The following is an 18,604-nucleotide window of genomic DNA, read 5'->3' on the forward strand; positions in this document are numbered from 1 at the left end:
TATATGTGCGTGTGTTGATCCACACTTCACTTTTCACAGTTCTGTATTGGTAACAATGTCCAGCCTCGTTCTACCCCTGGCTCCATGAATAACACATGCCCTTTGCCACAACTAGGTAAAATCCGTTTTTTGTCAGTTTAACACGAAGGCTTTCGCGACCAATATCATCCATAATAGAGGGGTTATATATTTTTTTGGGGGGGGGTCAGATCGCGTAAATGTATAAATGTGTGGTGGCGGGTTTTAACGACACATTTATAAATTTACGCGATCTAACCCCCCAAAAAACCTCTACTATCCGTTATTTGTTATTGGGCCAGGCTGCCTGAGACCGTTTGTACTTGCTGTGTGGGTCCACTGATGCCTTTTCACAGCTCGTGTTTGTGCGTTGGGTTTGTTTCCCATTGGGGTTTAAGATTTTTGTTTATTTGATTTTTCGGGAGTGTCCTGACTTGTTGCCGCTGCAGGGGGTGATGTCCATCTCCGTGTTATCCCCGATTCAGCGATTTGCTAGATGCATTTTGGGTATTGGCCAAACATCGCAATGTGGGTTTTAACTTTTTTTTACTTTGGGAGGAAACCTGAGAACCTGGAGGAAACCCACGGATAACCCACGGACAACCCACGGATAACACACGGTTAACCCACGGATAACCCACGGATAACTCATGGACAACCCATGCAAACTCCGCACAAGTCGGGAATCGAACCCAGGCCCTTATTGCTGTAAGGCACAAGTGTTACCACTGCACCACCCTGCTTTCCAATGCAATTGGTCCTGGTGTGTTTATGTTCATATGCTTGCCCTGTTAAGCATCCCGAGATGCTTGTATCGTAGTACTTATATTGAATGTAAATTCAATATAAACAGAGGCTGCACAACCCTCAACTGTTGACATCACTTGACATCACTTATCTGCTCTCTTGCCTGCACGCCCAGGATTTGACTCTTCTCCCAATCGAGTTCCCATCACCGGCTGACCCTTTAGCTTCTTTGACTCTCTGCTGATGACCTCTTGTGCGTTGGGGGTCATGGGGGTTATCTGACTATACTTCACCACGCTGGTCCGCGCGGGCTGGTGTAGGCGGAGCGTAGACTTGGTAGCGTGGAAGTATTGCACACTGCGACAATGGATTTTGGCGCACTGCCGCTTACTGCCCCCAGAATAGCCTGGGGCAGTCTTCCTCACCTGCTGTGCATGGTGGTTGCCCATCCAAGTGATATCCAGGCTTCAAATCCGGCTTAGCTTCCGATATCCGACAAAATAGGGCACATGTCCTGGCGGTTTGGTGACAGGCTTTGTATTGTACATACGTCAAAGTTAGTATTAATATAAACAACCCTTAAGGGTATGTGACAAGCTTTGTTGCCGATTGCCGGTATAACCCATACGTAATGGTGCACTCCTCTCCGACGCAGACCGGGGAACGGGCTTATCGCATCGCGTTCAACGCCGCTCGACGCACCGCAAATCTGCTGATGGGTACAATCCGCGACGCGTGTTTTGTAACGACCCAGCAGATGTTGTCTGCGATGCCTTCCACGTTTCTGCGAGTCGAGATTCCAGCTTCCTGCACACGGTCGTTGTCTCCGCCCCCCCCCCCCCCCCCGTGGCCAGCCCTTCCCCGCACATCAGCACCCAAGCGTGCGTCTTCCCTTGAGCAGGCGAAATGAGTCGACGCCCCGCTGTAGCTTAGCGGCTTATAACGATGGGGGGCGGTGGGGTGGGGGGGGGCACTGGGGTTCTGAGTTGGACTCCATGGTGCCGAGGAGGCCGTCGTGGCTGATTCTTGTCCGTGCCAATGCTGCAGTGGCAGGGGTTCGAGCACGATGCCTGGGATTGTTTCTGGCTGTAAGTGAACGTTCATGTTTTATTTTACTGACGCGTGTGAATTGCAAGACGATGGGTGAATTCAGATTTGACCGTTGGTTGTTTGAATTGCATGGGGGGAGTAACCCGGGCCGGAGGTGGTGCTGGCCAATTTGTGGCCCTTGAGGAGCCAATTCATTTTGGGAGCCTCTCCCCTGTAGATTCATAAACTCAGAGTGAAATGACAGAAGAGATGTAGAGAAGAGATGAAGATGCGGTGAGATGAGAGCGGACATATGCCGATGAGCCATGGACGTAGTGAAATGAGAGAGATGATAGATGTAGACAAGGAGCAAAGATGTATTGCGATGAGAGCAGAGAGAAACAGATGAGATAGAGATGAGAGAGATTAATTCACTTTTTTGAGCTGCTTAATCTCCTAATTTGTTTTAATGAATTTAGGCTCAGCCCCTTGAGCTGCCTCGTGCCTGAAGCGTTTGTTTCGTTTGGTTACGCCTCGCGCTCCTGCTATCTCAGACCGGTTGCTTGTTCATCTCGTGTTTCCTTCAGCAGCTGAGCATTAATTCATCTGCCTACAAGCTCGGATGTGAGCTTTTTTTGATAACTGCCAGTCGGTGTTAAGAAAATGTCTGTGGACTTTAACAGTTAAACTGACTTCATTCTGTCATGTCATTGTGGAGAATATTCTGTTCATAAACTCCTTTGTTATGCTTTCATTTTATGTTACAGCTTCGTCATTAATTAAGTGGTTACGGTATTTTGTATTGCACATCTACAGTGCTTATTCGTGGTGGATGTAAGTCATTGTGTGGGATTTTATGAATGTTTCTGTTAAGTTGTGATGGATTATGACGTGCGTTGTTTGAGCATGCTAAACATTAATGAATGCAATTCCTCGTTCATTATGGTTGTTGAAGTGACAGTGTTGACTATTGGCACGAGGCTACTTCGCATTAGCGTTTCATGCATTTCCATAAAATCCATGTACGCGTGTTTCATCATTCATCACTAGCGATAACTCGGGGTTAGGTTGGAGCAGTGTGCATAGAGGGTTATGGCATTGCATAGCCCACAGTAGCAATACAGTCGTAATCAGCTGTGGGTGGGGAATTATAAGATAGGAGGCTGCTTTGGGAATGTGCTGACCAACTCCATGACATTGCGAGGCTCTGAAGGGAGGCCATTGTGTGGGAAGATGGTTTGCCGTGTAGTCATTAGTTTGGCCGTGATGTTCGGACACTGTGGTCTATTATTGTGTTGATTTAGCCGTATAGTCGTGGGATCACTTTTTGATCTGTTCGCAGCCGTGATAGTTCTGCTCTATAGGAGATTCTAAAGTCTGAGTAGACCGGGACCTTTACCTGTAGAAGGAAATTACACAGAAATGTCCCATCTCCTTACACTCTCAGTGCCAAACCAAATCGTGTTTTTATTTTCACCTGACCTACTTGTTAAAATGTGTAATAATAAATGAGGTACTGTAGCAAAGATTTAGTGCCGCATGAATAGCAATTTAATACCACATGCCAACATGGAATTTGGTAACCATTCTAAAGCAGAATGCTCACGAAAAAGAGGAGTGAGACCCAATGATAATTCCTGGGTAAATATAGGGCACATTATTTAAAGAATTCCAGCTGTGAGTACCATGATTTTGTGGAATTTAGTGCAGACTGGCACAGTGTTGTGAGACTTTCATCCAGCTAATTCATTGACAAAATTCTTTAAAATATTTGTTAGAATTATAATAACTTCGGGAGAGAGTGGCGGATGTAATATAGAGTGCACTGCGATAAGAGCCCAGTTACCCGAGTTTGAATCCCGGCCAACGCTAACAACAGCAGCAAACGATATTCTGAACCGATTCTACCAACTCACCACTTCACCAGCACGCAATTGCAAAGGTCCCCCATCGTACCAGCGACGGATTGACAAACCCGGCATGCGAAACAACGCACTCGCAGTTTGGCAAAGCTCACAGGATTGCAATCGTGGACAAAAGCATCGTATGATGTGTCTCTCCGTGTGCCCGTCTGTTGGCGTGTGCGTCTGCACTTGTGTGTGTGTGTGTGTGGGTTCTATGCAGAGCGGTAACACAATGGTTAGGGCACTCCACTACGAAACCAGCGACCCGAGTTCGATTCCTGCTCACGGCCATTAACAGTGGCGAATATGTGAACCGGTCCTGGAAGCCCCTTAGGTTGACTCAGCCTCAAAACGAGTACCTGGTGCGGTGCGTAAACATCGCCACTTGCGAGACAAAGGTGACCGGGACGTGGTGTTGGCCACCCCCACCCCCTCGTGTGCCGTGGCGACCTTCATAGCTGCTACCCGCTAACAGCACTTGCCCCCAACAGTCTGTTAAATGCTACACGGGGGGGGGGGGGATCTTTCTCTTTTGTCTTCTCGCGACGCACACGAATGACAACGACAGCGGCGGCGTCGGCGGCGTCGGTGTCGACTCGGAGCTGAAGCCGCGAGCGAGGGAACCCGACGTCGGGGCGACCCCGGCGGCAATGGCAGCACCCCGGCTGCTCCTGCAGACGCCCAGGGAGGTGCTGCTGTGCCGCGCGCGAGAGCGGAGGCCGCCGCTCGCTTCGCCGGGGCAGCCCGCCCGCGCCTCGCCTCGCCTCGAGTTCAGCCTTCAGCTGTCCGCCACCGTGCCCTCCTCCTCCTCCTCTCCGCTGTGCCACGCGCAAGGGAAAAAGGCAAGGCACCCCCTCTCCCCCCCCCCCCCCCCCAATCCCACGTGGAGTCGCCGACCCACGAGCACAGAGGGCCGCTTTTGCTGGCCGTACGTGCGGGGGATGATGCTGCCAACGCATTTGATTGTTTGTGTGTGTGTTGTTCTTGTTGCTGCTGGCATAGTAGAGGGCACAGGTGGTGCATCGGCCAGTCATCTGAGTCAGTCGACCCATTGCACCTGGGTGTGTCCTGTGACCTCCTGCCAGCGGGCGTTCGACACTTCACGTGGCCTTAAAGTGCACATGGCCGGGCACAAGCGCCATTGTGATGTCACCGCCACTTGGAGGCGAATGGCGGTTGTTGTTGTTGTTGTTTTGTACACACAGTTGCTGAGCACAGGCCCAAAGGCTCAAAATATTAAGCGGCCAGCAACCGGCACAGACAGCGAGTGTGTGACAATTGAGCAGTTGTGGAGAGAGTGGAGGAGTTCCCATACCTGGGCAGTGTGCTCATGACCAGCTCCGCTTTGGCAGTGGAGATCTCATGTTGAATCTGTCGAGCTGCATTTTCTTTCCAATGGATGCATAGTGCTGCCTGGAAGTTGCCTGGCCTTTTGCACCACGCAAAGTTCCGGGTCCTCTGAACCTATCTTCTCAATGCATGGGAGACGACACTGAGCTTCATAAACGAAGACTTGAAACATCAAGTTGGCCTGCCCACGATCCAACCTAGGTTAACCAGGCAGAATTGTGTGAGGAGCTTACAGATCCTTGGCAGGCCCTGACACAGTACCATCAGTCAGCTCCTCTGGCAGGCGGGGTTGTGTTGGCCGGGTTATGTTGTCTACATGGCCAGCCACCGCATGCCCAAGAAGTTTCTGTTTGGCTGGATAGAGGGGGCTAAATGGGAGCAGCATGAACTAGAGATTAGATGGACTGATGCAGTACAAAAGGATGTGGAGCTTATTGGACTTGCCAATGACTGGCACCAGCAGTGTTTAGAACAGCCTCTGTGGAGAATCCAGAATCCTTGTAAAGGATGCTATTGGGCAGTTGGAGGCACTCACCCTCCAAATACATTGGCCCCACTGTGTCTCGCCCTTCTGGCCACGATCTTGCTGAGGCCACAGGAGCTGTTACCATTGAATTCACTGTTAACATTCGGTGGTACACTCTGCGTTGAGCTCCTTCTACAATGCGTTGTGTTTCCTCAACTCTGCGTTGTGCGTCCTCGACTCTGGGTTGTGTTTACGCTACTTGAAGAAAATGAAGATCTCTTTCAGAGTTCAAACAGGCTGGCGAGCGCGGTCGAAGAAAGAAGCCTGTTCTGTACTATAATAAAAGCCTGTCTTGTCGCCGCATTCGCCCAGTCGGAGTGCTGAACCTCGCGCTCACCCTGAAACATTAATTCTTGCTTCTAATAGAGCAGTGCTCTTCACTAATTTTCAGGAGGGGGGCCACTTTCGCCGATAAGACTCCGTCAGTGTGAGGGGCCGCCACTCCCACCTACAAGGGGGGTGTTTGTCACGTGTTGTGTATTGTCGGGCGGCGTGCATCAGGGGCCGCACTAAAGGCCACCAGGGGCCGCCAGTGGTCCTAGGGCCTTGCGATGAAGACGAACACTGCCATAGAGAGAGGCGTCGTCGTCTGTTGAAATGAAGGCTGCTGATCGTGAGGTTGGCTCAATGGAAACAATTTGCACGAGTGACTTTAAAACACCTGTACGGTCACGATTGACAAGTGTGGACTACGATTGGTTAATTTGCCATCGTTTTCATTTCTACGTGGTCACCGTATAGCAATACAAAGCACTAGGAAAAAATACTGCAGCACAATTAATTCCTGACCATGGTTAAACATCAGTGGCGAGTGTTATCTAAACTGGTCCTGAGCACCTCTTAACAACCCACACTGAGCAGCGTGGTGAAGTATGGTCACATGACCCCCATGAGCAAGATTTTTTTTGTGGGAGGCTTTCAGGGGATGAACAAAATGTATTTAAATATATCCATGAAGGCCTCGCTTCGTTTCAAGACCCTTTCTACGAAGTCCTGCATAAGGATGTATTCACAATATAATTGTCAGTGTTGTACACGTGAGAGGCAACTGTAGTGCCTGGATCAAACCCACAAAATACAACAGCATGACACTTCATATCAACACAACGAAACATTCAGGAACCTGCTTGCTGTGCTGCCATCTCCTGGACACCTTGCAGCCCAGCAGCTTGGGGGGTATCACATCATCATCATCATCATCGCAACTCCTGATATGGTCTGCCAGCTATGGATTTCATACACCCGATATCAGCTAAGCTGGCTTGGACTTGCATATAGTGCTTGGATAGGTAAACACCACGCAGAACAGAGAGGTGCAATCGGAGTCGTGAGCAGTAGAGGGCAGTGCAGCAGAATCCGTAGTTTTATATTTTTTATGCACTCCCCTTCACCTTCGCAAAACCCATACCAGCCAGCGTGGTGAAGTATGGACAAATATTCCTCGCAGCCCGCAAGGCTCTCATACAGCAGCGAATTTCCAAGGCTGGGCCGTGCATACCACCACACACAGAAAAATGTTTGAAGCTCACTGTGCGTGCCTCGATTGATATGAAGGCTATGGGGGCACTTGGGGGGGGGGAGGTTGGGGGGCAGAAACAGATTTGCCACGCCAACGTGAGCATGAGAGACGCACGGTCAGAGGAGCCAGGCTCAAGTTAACGGCGATCGTGTAGCTGAAACGCCTCGTCCTAAGGGCGTGAGAATATTGCCCTGGAGAAACGAGGCATCTCATTCGGCGGGGCATTTCAAGAGGCCCGTCAAATAAAAAAAAAACATCAACGTGAATATGGGCAGTCACTCACCGGGCTCGCCATGCGCTGCCTGGTGGTTTAGTCCAGAGGGTTTTCACCAGCCATTCCTTCTCACGTCGTCATCGTCAGCCATTAGATATCCACCACTGGATGAAGGCCTCAAGGAGGACACTGTTTGTCTCACCTCTCACCGAACATCCGACTGGTTTGGGCGACCCTATCCGGGTAGAGCCACTCAAGTCCTGTAAGACAGCAGCCCTCCATCCACCAGCCATGGAAGGTACAGGAACAAGGAGTGCTGATAATTATATTTTACGTGACGCACAGCATGTAGACTGCACAGGACACACACGTATACCGGTTGTATCCATTGAGCTGATGAATGTGTCTTAAAAATGTACTGAATGTTATGCCCCTCAGTGTTTGGTGACTCATGACTCTTATTTCCTTTTCCACACGCACATCCGGCCCGAGCCAGCGTGGCAGGCCCCACGTACATGTTTTTCGTTTCTACTCGACATTATCCATATCGAGCTGGAAACAAACTCACTGTCCTCACTAGACATCTGAATTTGGCTCTTGGCCAAGCAGGGCCAGGGGCGGGGCTAATGATGCGCGTGACGTGAGACTGCGCAACAGCGCAAATCAAACGTCACCGGTTGAGTCATTGCGTGCGTCAGTGGCGCGGCTCAGCTTCTGCAGTGGAAAAACAACCAGGCGCCGACTGAGCCCTGTCTTGTCAAGGCCCCAGCGCGATTTGGTTGTACAATGGAAAAGAGGTATTAGGCAGAGTACTATAAACTATAATATATACAATTTTTTATTCTTTTTGGTAATGACCACTGAGCTATATAGATTTTTTTTCAGGAGCGACCTGGCCACACATGATAGCTCAGCAAAGTTCCTTATCATCACGTGGGAATGTATAGCAGCCAAATACTCTAAACGCGTGTTGATTCTAAATGCGGAGGGAAAAACCGGAATCCACGGAGAAAATTGCACGCGACCACGGGGAAAACGCGCAAACTCCAAATATACAGCAGGCGCCAGGGTCGGGATCGAACCCAGGAAATCCTGTGTACTAGGCGAGGTAGTTAACGTCTCGCCACCGTGACGCAGTAAAACGCTTCTAAAGCGCTTGCGTCGTGAATTCACAAATGTCTCGACGCATAAGCAGCGAAGCACGCGAGTTGAAAGGTCAGCAACCCAGGGGCGCATGTTTAGCCACAAGGTGCGCACCGTTTGTGGAATTCGTTCGCTGGCTGTGCGCACACGGCGGTGGTGGTAGTAGTCCGGCACCGCATCCCCGGTCGTCGATGTAATTATCCAGCTGGTCCCTTGACCTCACTAAAAGAATTACAGAATAGCAGAGGGGATCAGAGCAGAGCGGGGTGGCTCTCTGCCCAGCGCTACTTTAGTAATGCGACCAAGAATGTCGGTAATTAGCCCTGTAGCTTTCGTTGTTTTAGCCGCCTTTTCTTACAATTCGTTGACTCCAGATAAAGCCTCCAAGTTCATTATCCGCTCGCTTGGCATGGGCGGCAGAGAATGTGCGGACAAAGTGTGGGTCTGTGGATGCACTCTGGGTTATGCAAAAGCGCTCCTGCGTGGCAAGGAGAGTGTCCGATTGTTGCGTGGAGGGTGGAGACGGTCTTGGGCAGTCGTGGCACGGTTGACTCGGTCATGCTGGGTTATAGCTGGCTACCCCAAGTGAGTTTTTTTAACTTCTTTGTTTGTTTCTAAATATTGTGAACGCGTTACCAGTATGAATGACGTGCTTGGCGAGCGTCATTGTTTTCGATAAGTTTTGAAAAGTGCTTTGTTTTTCAAAATGACTGTCATTTCAACGGTATCAGAATTTCGCCTAAGAGCCACTGACAGGTCACGTAAAATATATCTCGCTGTGTAATTGTTTTCCTCAGTTTGTAATTAAAATCAATGCTTATGAAGTGTAATTAATTTAAATTGCAATGTTTTATGCAATGGGTCTACATGATGTATGCGCTTTGCAGCAGTTTGTAATATTAAAATGCTGCTGTGCATTTTTTAAAAAGTGTAACATGAAAACAAATATGCAGTTATTTTAAAGTTTCGTGATGTAACTGAGTTCTGGTATGAAAAAGAAGAAGGCTGTCTCTGATGTAGGCCAATCAGTTTCAATTGCAAAGCATATATAATTATCAGAGCATGTTTGTTTTCATGCTCACGACAAGTGCGTGTGGTTAATGCAGACTTGATTCCTTTCAAAATGTTTCTATTTGATGTTTGAACATCTTAACGCCTGGTAATTTGCCAAAAAGGGTAAAAACTATTTTTTTTCCAAAATTTTGATCCTGGCAAAAAAAGGTCCCATTATGTAACAAATTGCTCTAGGTTTTTGTTTATTTGAGTGATTGATATCGTATCACGGCACTTAATATCGGTGATTATTATCAATGAACGTGTCTTTCTAGTAGATGTGATTATGTTGTATCAGGCCACGACATGATGCCTTCATTCGTATTTACAATAAAAATCTGCATACGTTTCCAATTGCAAGTGAATTATATGTTAATCTTTCAATTGTTAATGAAATTTACAAAATAATGTGAATGTAAAGTATTTTTTTGGCCACTATGTTAAAAAATATATAGAGCCTAAAACTCATTTTTAACATCTCAAGATTCAACTGTATTTCTTTTTTTGCCGGCTTGCATGACAACGCACGGACAGGAACTGTCAATGGTTCATAATTCGTCTGTTTTCGTTTAGATCGTGTAGCTTTGGTGTCAATTTTTTTCTCCAAACTTTAACCCTTCACCACCCAACAGTCAATCAAATCAAGTTACTTTGCGAACAAATTTGCCGATTTCTCTTCAACCTCCCTTCGGTTTTGCCGCTGAATCAAATCGGTTGACATGTTTGCCCACGTGATAACTTAATTTTTATTGTCTCTGTCGGGTAGTGGAGAGTCATACAGTATACTCTCGTTATGCACGAACTGGCCATTCGCGATTTTGGCTATCGCATCTGCAACTCTACATGACTGCATCGAGAGAGAGAGAGAGAAAGTGATGACATAAAGTGATGATATAAATTTTGATTTAAATCTTTCGTGACTGCAGGGATTCATATTCTTGGTTCTTTCGGTAAAGTCACGTAGAAGGGAAACAATAAAATAATAAAAATATAAAACAATAAAATTATCACGACGTTTCGACTGCAACACGAGCAATCATCATCAGGTGTGAAAACCACAGCAAGAAAATGTGTTTCCCTTCTACGTGACTTTACCAAAAGAACCAAGAATATGATGAGATAAAGTGATGCGAGAAAGTGATGAGATAAAATGATGAGATAAAGTGATGGGCTTTTTTAAATATATTTACGTAATGTAATTCATTCAAAAGATAAGTTTTCATAGGCCAATATCATTATCCACGAAACTTTGTTTTTTTCTCTGGAGCGTCTCCGGAATGTATCCGTCGCGAATACCGAGGGAACATTGTAGATAAAAACAAAACCACGACGTTATACCTGCACGATGATCTTACCCCGAAGCAGGGGCAGAGCCAGGGGGGGGGGGGGGGGTGACAGGGGTGACATTCTGCGTGTAAGTGTACGACACTCGGTCTGGCGGACTCCGTGCAACTGCATTGTCAGAGTGTGTCGCCAACCGATGGCGTCTAGTTCAACAGCCTGACTCTCTAATCATTCTTGAAATTAACATTTGTTGAATGTCACCGCGGCCTGAAATCCTGGCTCCGCACCTGGCCCGAAGGAGCCTAATTATGAATAATAATAATATTGGTCGCGAAAGCGACGTACAAAAGGCGCCTCAATATTTGACTGTTAAACTTTGCCGTTTTCTGTTCATCCGTGACGGAATTTTTTTAAATATCCGTCACTGAAGCGGACATTTCTGTCCAAGCATTATTTTTCGCAACAACAACACCAAAAACCACCGGCGCTTAAATGAGCAACAAAGCGGGGCAACATGATACTTTGAAGACAAACGACGATGCGGCGTGATCTGTGGGACGCGGCGCAGGCGAGGAAACAGTCGCGTACGTTCTCAGAGAAGTGATGAGGACATCTGTCCGAGTGATCCCATCGAAAGTGAACGCTCTCTGATATTTAAAAGCTTTCATCTCTGTGATCATGCTAAGCCCTGCGGCGGAGAGATGAGCGGTTTTTTTTTGTTTTGTTTGGGTACCGGTGTGCAGCTATGTATTTTTAAAGTACTGCCAGCACCAAGTCACTTGGGCTTGAGCCAAGTGACATCCGAGCAGGGTAGTGCCCTGCTGCGTGCAGCCAGCGAATCCGAGCAATCGATGCCCATTGTCGTTCATTGCCTCGGAGCCACCATCAACGCAATGCGGATTTATTTTAGCGGCGTGCCGGTTTATCACGTTGAGACAGTTAGTCGGCTAGCGGGTCGCGTGCGGTGGCGCGAGGCGTGGGTGTGCACACCGAGCGCTGACCGAGTACCCTCTTGGAGTTGGCTCGAGCGGAGGTGCCATCGGCCAGCAGTGTTTCTTAAATTCTCCCCACCACCACCGCCGCCGCCGCCACCGCCGCGTCTGTCCACCGAGCGGAGGAAATGGGTCCACCGCAATGAGACGATCGGCAGGTGGGGGTGGAGCGTGTGGTGCGGTAAAACTGCGGACGCTCGAGCATCTTGAGCGATGTTTGGCCAGTGTCGGGAGTATGGGCCAAGATACCTCCTACAGGGGCCCTACGAAAGTTCGCTCCTCGTCCAGAAGCCGATTTACAAAGAGCCGTGCGAGTACATTGTTCTATAACAGTTTGCCAGAATGCCTCCTCTCCTCACACACACAAAGATAAGGATCCCCGTTAGCCTTAACAGACTTTTGGGGGCAAGTGCCTTTTGCGTGCACTCATGAAGGCCGGCAACAGTACACGAGGGGGATTGGTGGTCAGCACCATTCCCGACCGCCTTTGTCTCTCCAGTGGCGTTTTTTTTTTTTTTACGCACCATGGCAGGTGCTGAATTTGAGGCTGAGTCTACCTAAGGAAAGCCCACGCCCGGTTCAGATGATCATCCACCGGTGTTGGCCGCGAGCGGGAATGGAACTCTGGTGGGCGGGGGTTCCGTAGAGGCAGCTCGCTGACTGCGGCACTGGCGCTCCCCACGCACGCACAACCCTCGCAGAGTTTGAGATTGCAAGCGCTCGTCGATGCGTCTGCCGGAGCACAATCGTGGCTCCACGACGACTAAAAAGAGCCCCCACGTGGTTTACACACATTCCAGCTCGCAGTGACGCACTTTGGTTACTTAAAGCCGATTTATATATTACATATTTTATTTGCGCGGCACAAGATCGGAATATCGTAAAGATGTGACACGCGGACAAGGGGCAAATAAAAGAGGCCATGCATCTGAGAAGGGCTCAAAGAAGCGTGAAGAGGAACATTCTTGGCATTGCACTGAGAGACAATAAGAGGAACACATTGATCAGAGAAGCCATGTTAGTTTGAGATATCGCAGTGACTCACCAGTGAAAGTTAAGTGGGCTTAGGGCAGGATATGTGGCTACGAGGGATTATGGCTGGTCGCCGAGACTAACAGGTGACTGGCAGCCAAAGGTGGGAAAATACGCTGAGCGAGGATGTCCACTGCAGAGGTGGAGATATTTAGTCCGCTCATGTGCAGTAGCTAGATGGATTTATCCCTCTATTTAAGACCGAAACAGGAGGATTTCTCCACAATTATGGCTGTCTCCTGATGATGCTGGTTGTAATTACCAGCGAAACGTCGTGCTCCAATAGTAAATGTTGTGGGTTTACTCTCCAACGCACCGGTGTGCTGGACAAGTAACTCATTGGCATGTTTTGTTTACGTGACAAACCTTACTAATTGTCTGTGCCAGGTGGTGGCGGATTTAACGACACATTTATATTTACGCGATCTAACCCCAAAAAAAAACCCTCTATTTTGCATAGATGGATAACGTCTAACACTGTGAGAGATGGTGATGGTTTTGCAGTTATCCTCAACCAGCAGTGGATACATCACGGCTGACGATGTGGCGTAAGCGACAGGGTCACTTTGGGTAACGAGGATGTGCACTGTTTTATTAAATGCCCTTCAAAAATGCGAGGAATATCACGGACGATGCTTTGGATATCCAGTTGTAGTCTTAAACAAGGTGTTAATAAAATGGGATGGGTTTTGTTTCCTTTCATATATCACATTCAGTGCGTCGAACTCATTCACATTTTTGTTCCTTCGTGTCCTCAAAGTGTGTCCGTTTTGCCCCTTCGTTACGGGCGTGAACGTAGCAAGCGATCGCCAAACCGTAATTGTGAATTCCCCCCCCCCCCCCCCACGTCGACATTCTTACGGGGGAAATGAACTTCTCACGTGTGATAGCTTTCCCAACATTGCCAGGGTGCCGTTGGTCGCTCGCCTGTGTCATATGAGAGATGCGCAACGGGCACATCGAAGCATTCATGCTTCAATACATTTGCGTCATTGGAGGAATGCTCTGGAAGAGATACAAGCTAACACAAGCGGGATGTTGTTCGGCCGCATTTGGGGCAGTGGCGTGCCCCCAAGCGATAGCGCGCGTTCGCCGCTCGTCACAGAGTAGTTCGCGGTTCGAATCCAGCGGCCGCCCCGGTTATTACCTCGGTGTGTATCAAACGTAGCCGTCTGCTTCACAAGGGACGTGAGAGGTCATGTGACGTCACCTGCAAGAGCAGCCCATTATGCGCTGGCGCCATCTCCAGATTTGCCAAATGTGAAAAAATTACCTGCAAATTAATCAATTGGAATACATACGATCGCCCCTAACTGCAAACATTTGGCAGGATACTCCTGAAAAAAAAACGTGCGAGACTCAGCGAGGCTTTCCTGGATAAACAGGTGTAATAATGATAATAATAAGTACGTTATCGTGACGTTCATTATTTGAAGCTGTCTCTGATATTTTCTTTTTAATAAGCACCATGTTGGTTCATCATTCACGTAATTTTAAATGGCTGATCATCATCATCATCATCAACAACAGCCGTGATCTATCAGCTGCTGAATGTAGACCTCGTCGCAATCCGTTACGTTCTCGCAAATACCGTGATCCATTTCTCGCTGCTGCACTTGAACTGAACTCAACACTCCATCACCATGGCAGTCATTTTCTTGGGCGCGTTGCCTCTATACTGTATGGTTCTCACCATTCTCGCCCACTGGTCTTCATCCATTCTGATGGCGAGATGTTAACTACCTTGCCCCTTTATACAAGAGATCGTGCGTTCGATCCCAGCCCTGATGCTTGGATTTTTGCAGTTTGCATATTCTCCCCCGTGCTCGCGTGGATTTTTGTCCGGATTCTCCGGTGTTTCCCTACCGCGTTTATAATCAACACGCCTTTAGAGTATTTGGCCGCTATACATTTCCACATACATGATAGGCCACTTCATTGAGCTATCATTTGTGACCAGGTCGCTTCTGAAAAAGAGCTATATGGCTCAGTGGTGAATTAAAAATAGTTCAGTTTTTTGTGCTATGTGCTACTGAAGCCCACTCTATAGTCAATATAATGTTTACTAGCTTTCGCCCATCCTAGGACGGAAGCTGTAATATTTTAGAAAAAAATTAGCAGAGTATAATTGTATCTTTGCTCAATTTAACGGCAGTGAATCTTGCACGAAAGTATGTCATCAAACACTTAACTGCAGTTCACTGTAGCACTGTATATAACTGACCTTAAACGTGTTCAAATTCACTGCTTTGATACTTTATTCTCTCATGATTTCGGTCGCTGGGGTTGAAATAAATTGGAAATCGATACAATATCTGGTAAATCACCGAGAAATGTCTATTTTACCATAATGTGGAAGCATAAATTAGACTTACCTTTTGTCTCAAGTGCAGAAGAAATAAATAAAGACACCAAATCCACTTTGTTGCTGCGTAGAATTATTTATTAGATGCACTTTCAATAAAGAAACGTCAAACGTAGACCTGCGTGAGTGTAAAAATCCACCCGCTCATGAATATTAATGACAGGGGGTGCGGCATGTGGAGTGACGTCACGCGCGTTACACACAAACAGACATTCTTGGCTCATAAAAGTAGTAGTAATTTGTTTGTTCCACGATGCATGTTTTTCTTTCCGTGTCTCAGAGTAATCCCATACATGCATCTCTACATGCCTCTGCACACGCATGATTCTTCCATTTTTTTAGGTTGGTGTCAATATTCTCGATTCACACATGGCAGCTGGTAGTATGCGCTAATTGACAACGTTCCTGTTCAGGGCTTGTCTGTGTGCTGCTTCTTATGATCAAGTTCAGCATTCCGGAATATACTCTTCTTATTTTTTTTCACAGCCTTACTTTATTTTTTATTTAGATACATCTTCGTGAATTTTCTTCAAAACGTAGTCTTTTTTTATATTGTGACTTTCCAATTGATACTTTAATTTGTTGTTTAAACTTGCACATCAATTTCATTTTTGCTCCAGTTTACATGGAGTTCAGATTTTTAGCCTTTTTTTGTGGCATTGTTAAATAATTATTTTCTAAATTTGAATTTCATTGGCTGTTACAATAACTACATTGTGAGTACAATTGAGATGGTTGACACTTTTTTTCCATTTAATGTTCATGCCTTAAAGTTTCCATTCTGCGTTTCTGACAAAAAAATGTGTTATGTCACTGTAAATAACCTTGGTGAGAATCTTTGTCCGATTCCTCTTCTCAAATGTGTTTTCTGCTCGCTTCATGCACCCTCTTTGTAAATGGCTTTTGTCATTTCTCTCTCTATATATTTTCATTACACCCTTTGTGTGTGAGAGCTTGGAAGATTGGATCAGCTATTAACTGAATCGAATACCCTTTTCTTGTTGTTCGTCATTAATGTGTACAAATATTTACGTTTTTTCTTTTTTACAAATGCAATGAGGATGGATCATGTAAATATGTGGTTATTTAAGCTAAATCATATTTATTTTCTTTGGTTCTTTCGGTAAAGTCACGTAGAATGAGAATAAAATAATAAAATAAAATAAGACAATAAAATTATCACGACGTTTCAGCCACAACACAAGTAGCCTTCATCAGGTGAAAGAACAGAACTGTCGGGACGACAGTGCTCCAATGAATTTTATTGTCTTATTTTATTTATTATTTTATTCTCATTCTACGAAAGCTTTAAATCATATTTATTTATCACACATCTCTAGCTCAACCAGTTGTACAATATGTTTTTTACAATACCGACATGTTATATGTGTCTTATATATATTTCTGTATTATATATACTTGTATTTTTACATTATAAATATATTTATACTTGTTTCCAATATACCGAACATATTAAAATTATATATTTGTTGTGTCATTATATGGTGTGGCAGATGGAGTGAGAATTGATTTCGGTGTAATTTTATAAAATGAGTCCACGCCACGTTCGTATAAATAATTTTTGCCCACAAATTCTGTTTATTTTGCTAAAGGATTATCAATAAATTACGTGAGTGAATTCGTTATACTTAAAACTAAGCTTTGTTAAAGTGTAACAAAGAACATGGATTGAAAAAACATTCTTGTCAATCTCAACGATTACAATCGTGAAATTTACGTACTTATTTAACTTTCAATTTTAAACAAATGCTTCCATGGATGGCGATCTTTCATAACACTTCCTTTTGCAGTGGACATCATCAGCTGTTAATTCATCGTCATGCGTGTCCAAGAGGCAAGCCTTGACTGGCGCGGCATATGCACCAATCGCCTCCGCTGTTTGCGCGCTTATAACCACGCAGACACCGTGGCATTGTCCCCTCGTGTTGCGTGAGACAGCACGCGCATTGCCAATATTCCCGTGGCCCATTTGCGCTCGACATTTCACGGGTCCTCTTAATTTACAGGGATGTGGAACAGAATGCCCGAATTAATGGAGTACACCTCTTACCACGTGAGTACGACTTACCGCGGGCCCTTCAGCCTTGCGTTTGAACCCTTAACGTGCATACGTTACAAATAATTCTGAATTCTTTATCGAAATGTCATGTCCCTCGTGTGTTTGTTCGGTGATGCTTTCACGGACATTAAACGATTAGTTTGTCATGTTTTCTTTTTAAATTCGACTAGCTATGCCTGAGCCACAGGTTCATTTGAGATTCTAGCAATTCTCGTGATTGCATTTCTGAAACAAAGTGCCCGCAAGTCTTTATCAACATTCGGTCACGAAAGCCTGGAGCTTACCATCAATAAATTACCGTTGAAGAAATGACATGCAGGCTTTCATAGCTTCACGTTATATTTTGGAGATCTCATATATCGGAGACGATATTCATGTACTGGTAAACTAAACACATTCTAACTCACACCATTTCAGTGCAGGTTTCCCTTGCTTTGTGCGGGTTCGCTTTGTGCGATTTCTCCGTGCACGTGGCGAACCCACGCCTGCCCAAAGTCCACTTCGTGCGCCCGTTAGAACCCACTCATAGGCGGCAAAGCGGCAGGCAGCTGCCTCATGCGGTGTCGATTTGTGCGCCCTCTGTACGTTTTATTTAAAGTGCGTTCCCGAATTTAAATATTCACCTTGCGTAGATATATATGTATACCTTAAAATGTTATACGAGTGAGAAAATTGTATTTTGTAATGTTGATACAGTAATTGTCATGTTACTTTGTACGTAATGTTTTATTTAATTTGAACAGAAAGTATTGTAAAAGTATGTTTTGAATGTTTTATATATTATTATTTACTTACAATCGCTATCTCGTGAAAAGTGACAATGTTTTATAAATAAAAGACATCGACGATACATGTCAGTTAAGCTAGTTATTTGGTGATACTGCATTGGCAATGGTACAGAAGCACAATATAAAAAAAATACATGTAAAAATCATACAAAAACATATAAAACATAACATTCAAAAACATGTTAAAAAAGTCAACACTTTCGTCAATAACTCTGAAGCCTTAAAATGAAAAATATATAATAATTGCAGATAAATCAAGTGTTTATCAATTATTTACATACTATGAAGAAAGACCATTGCCCGAACATCACCGATTATATATTTAATGTATATATTTAGAACATATTTTAAATATCTATATTTTTTATTTTAATATACTTAAGTTGCGATTTGATCATTTTACCCCATAGTTATTGTGCAAAAAAAAACAAATCAATTGTCGTTTAAATTTATTCCATCAACTCCGTGTTCATGGCCTTACATAATGAAAAAATAACGAAACTTGGAAACACTGACAAAATAAAAACTAATTCCTTTAAAAATGTATTTGTTAAACAGCA

At 45.6% G+C, this 18,604-nt stretch overlaps 1 protein-coding gene across 5 annotated transcripts in view; it reads left to right on the top strand.

Annotated features, from left to right (window-relative positions):
* LOC116949372 (transcription factor EC-like) overlaps window positions 1-18,604 on the top strand; it is a 79,898-nt gene that overhangs the window by 26,868 nt on the left and 34,426 nt on the right. For 2 of the 5 annotated variants that reach the window (XM_076072058.1, XM_076072059.1), the window contains exons 1-2: window positions 1,732-1,853; window positions 4,267-4,540. In XM_076072058.1, coding sequence (XP_075928173.1) covers window positions 1,804-1,853; window positions 4,267-4,540 — 324 coding nt within the window. In that variant the 5' untranslated portion in view covers window positions 1,732-1,803. Of the gene's footprint in view, window positions 1-1,731; window positions 1,854-4,266; window positions 4,541-7,174; window positions 17,251-18,604 lie in introns of those variants that run through there. The other 3 variants (XM_076072061.1, XM_076072062.1, XM_076072060.1) reach the window with 2 other exon arrangements.

The sequence above is a fragment of the Petromyzon marinus genome, chromosome 36, assembly GCF_048934315.1.
Source record: "Petromyzon marinus isolate PM22_M1 ecotype Great Lakes invasive population chromosome 36, UKy_Petmar_22M1.pri1.0, whole genome shotgun sequence".
NCBI classification, from domain to species: domain Eukaryota; kingdom Metazoa; phylum Chordata; class Hyperoartia; order Petromyzontiformes; family Petromyzontidae; genus Petromyzon; species Petromyzon marinus.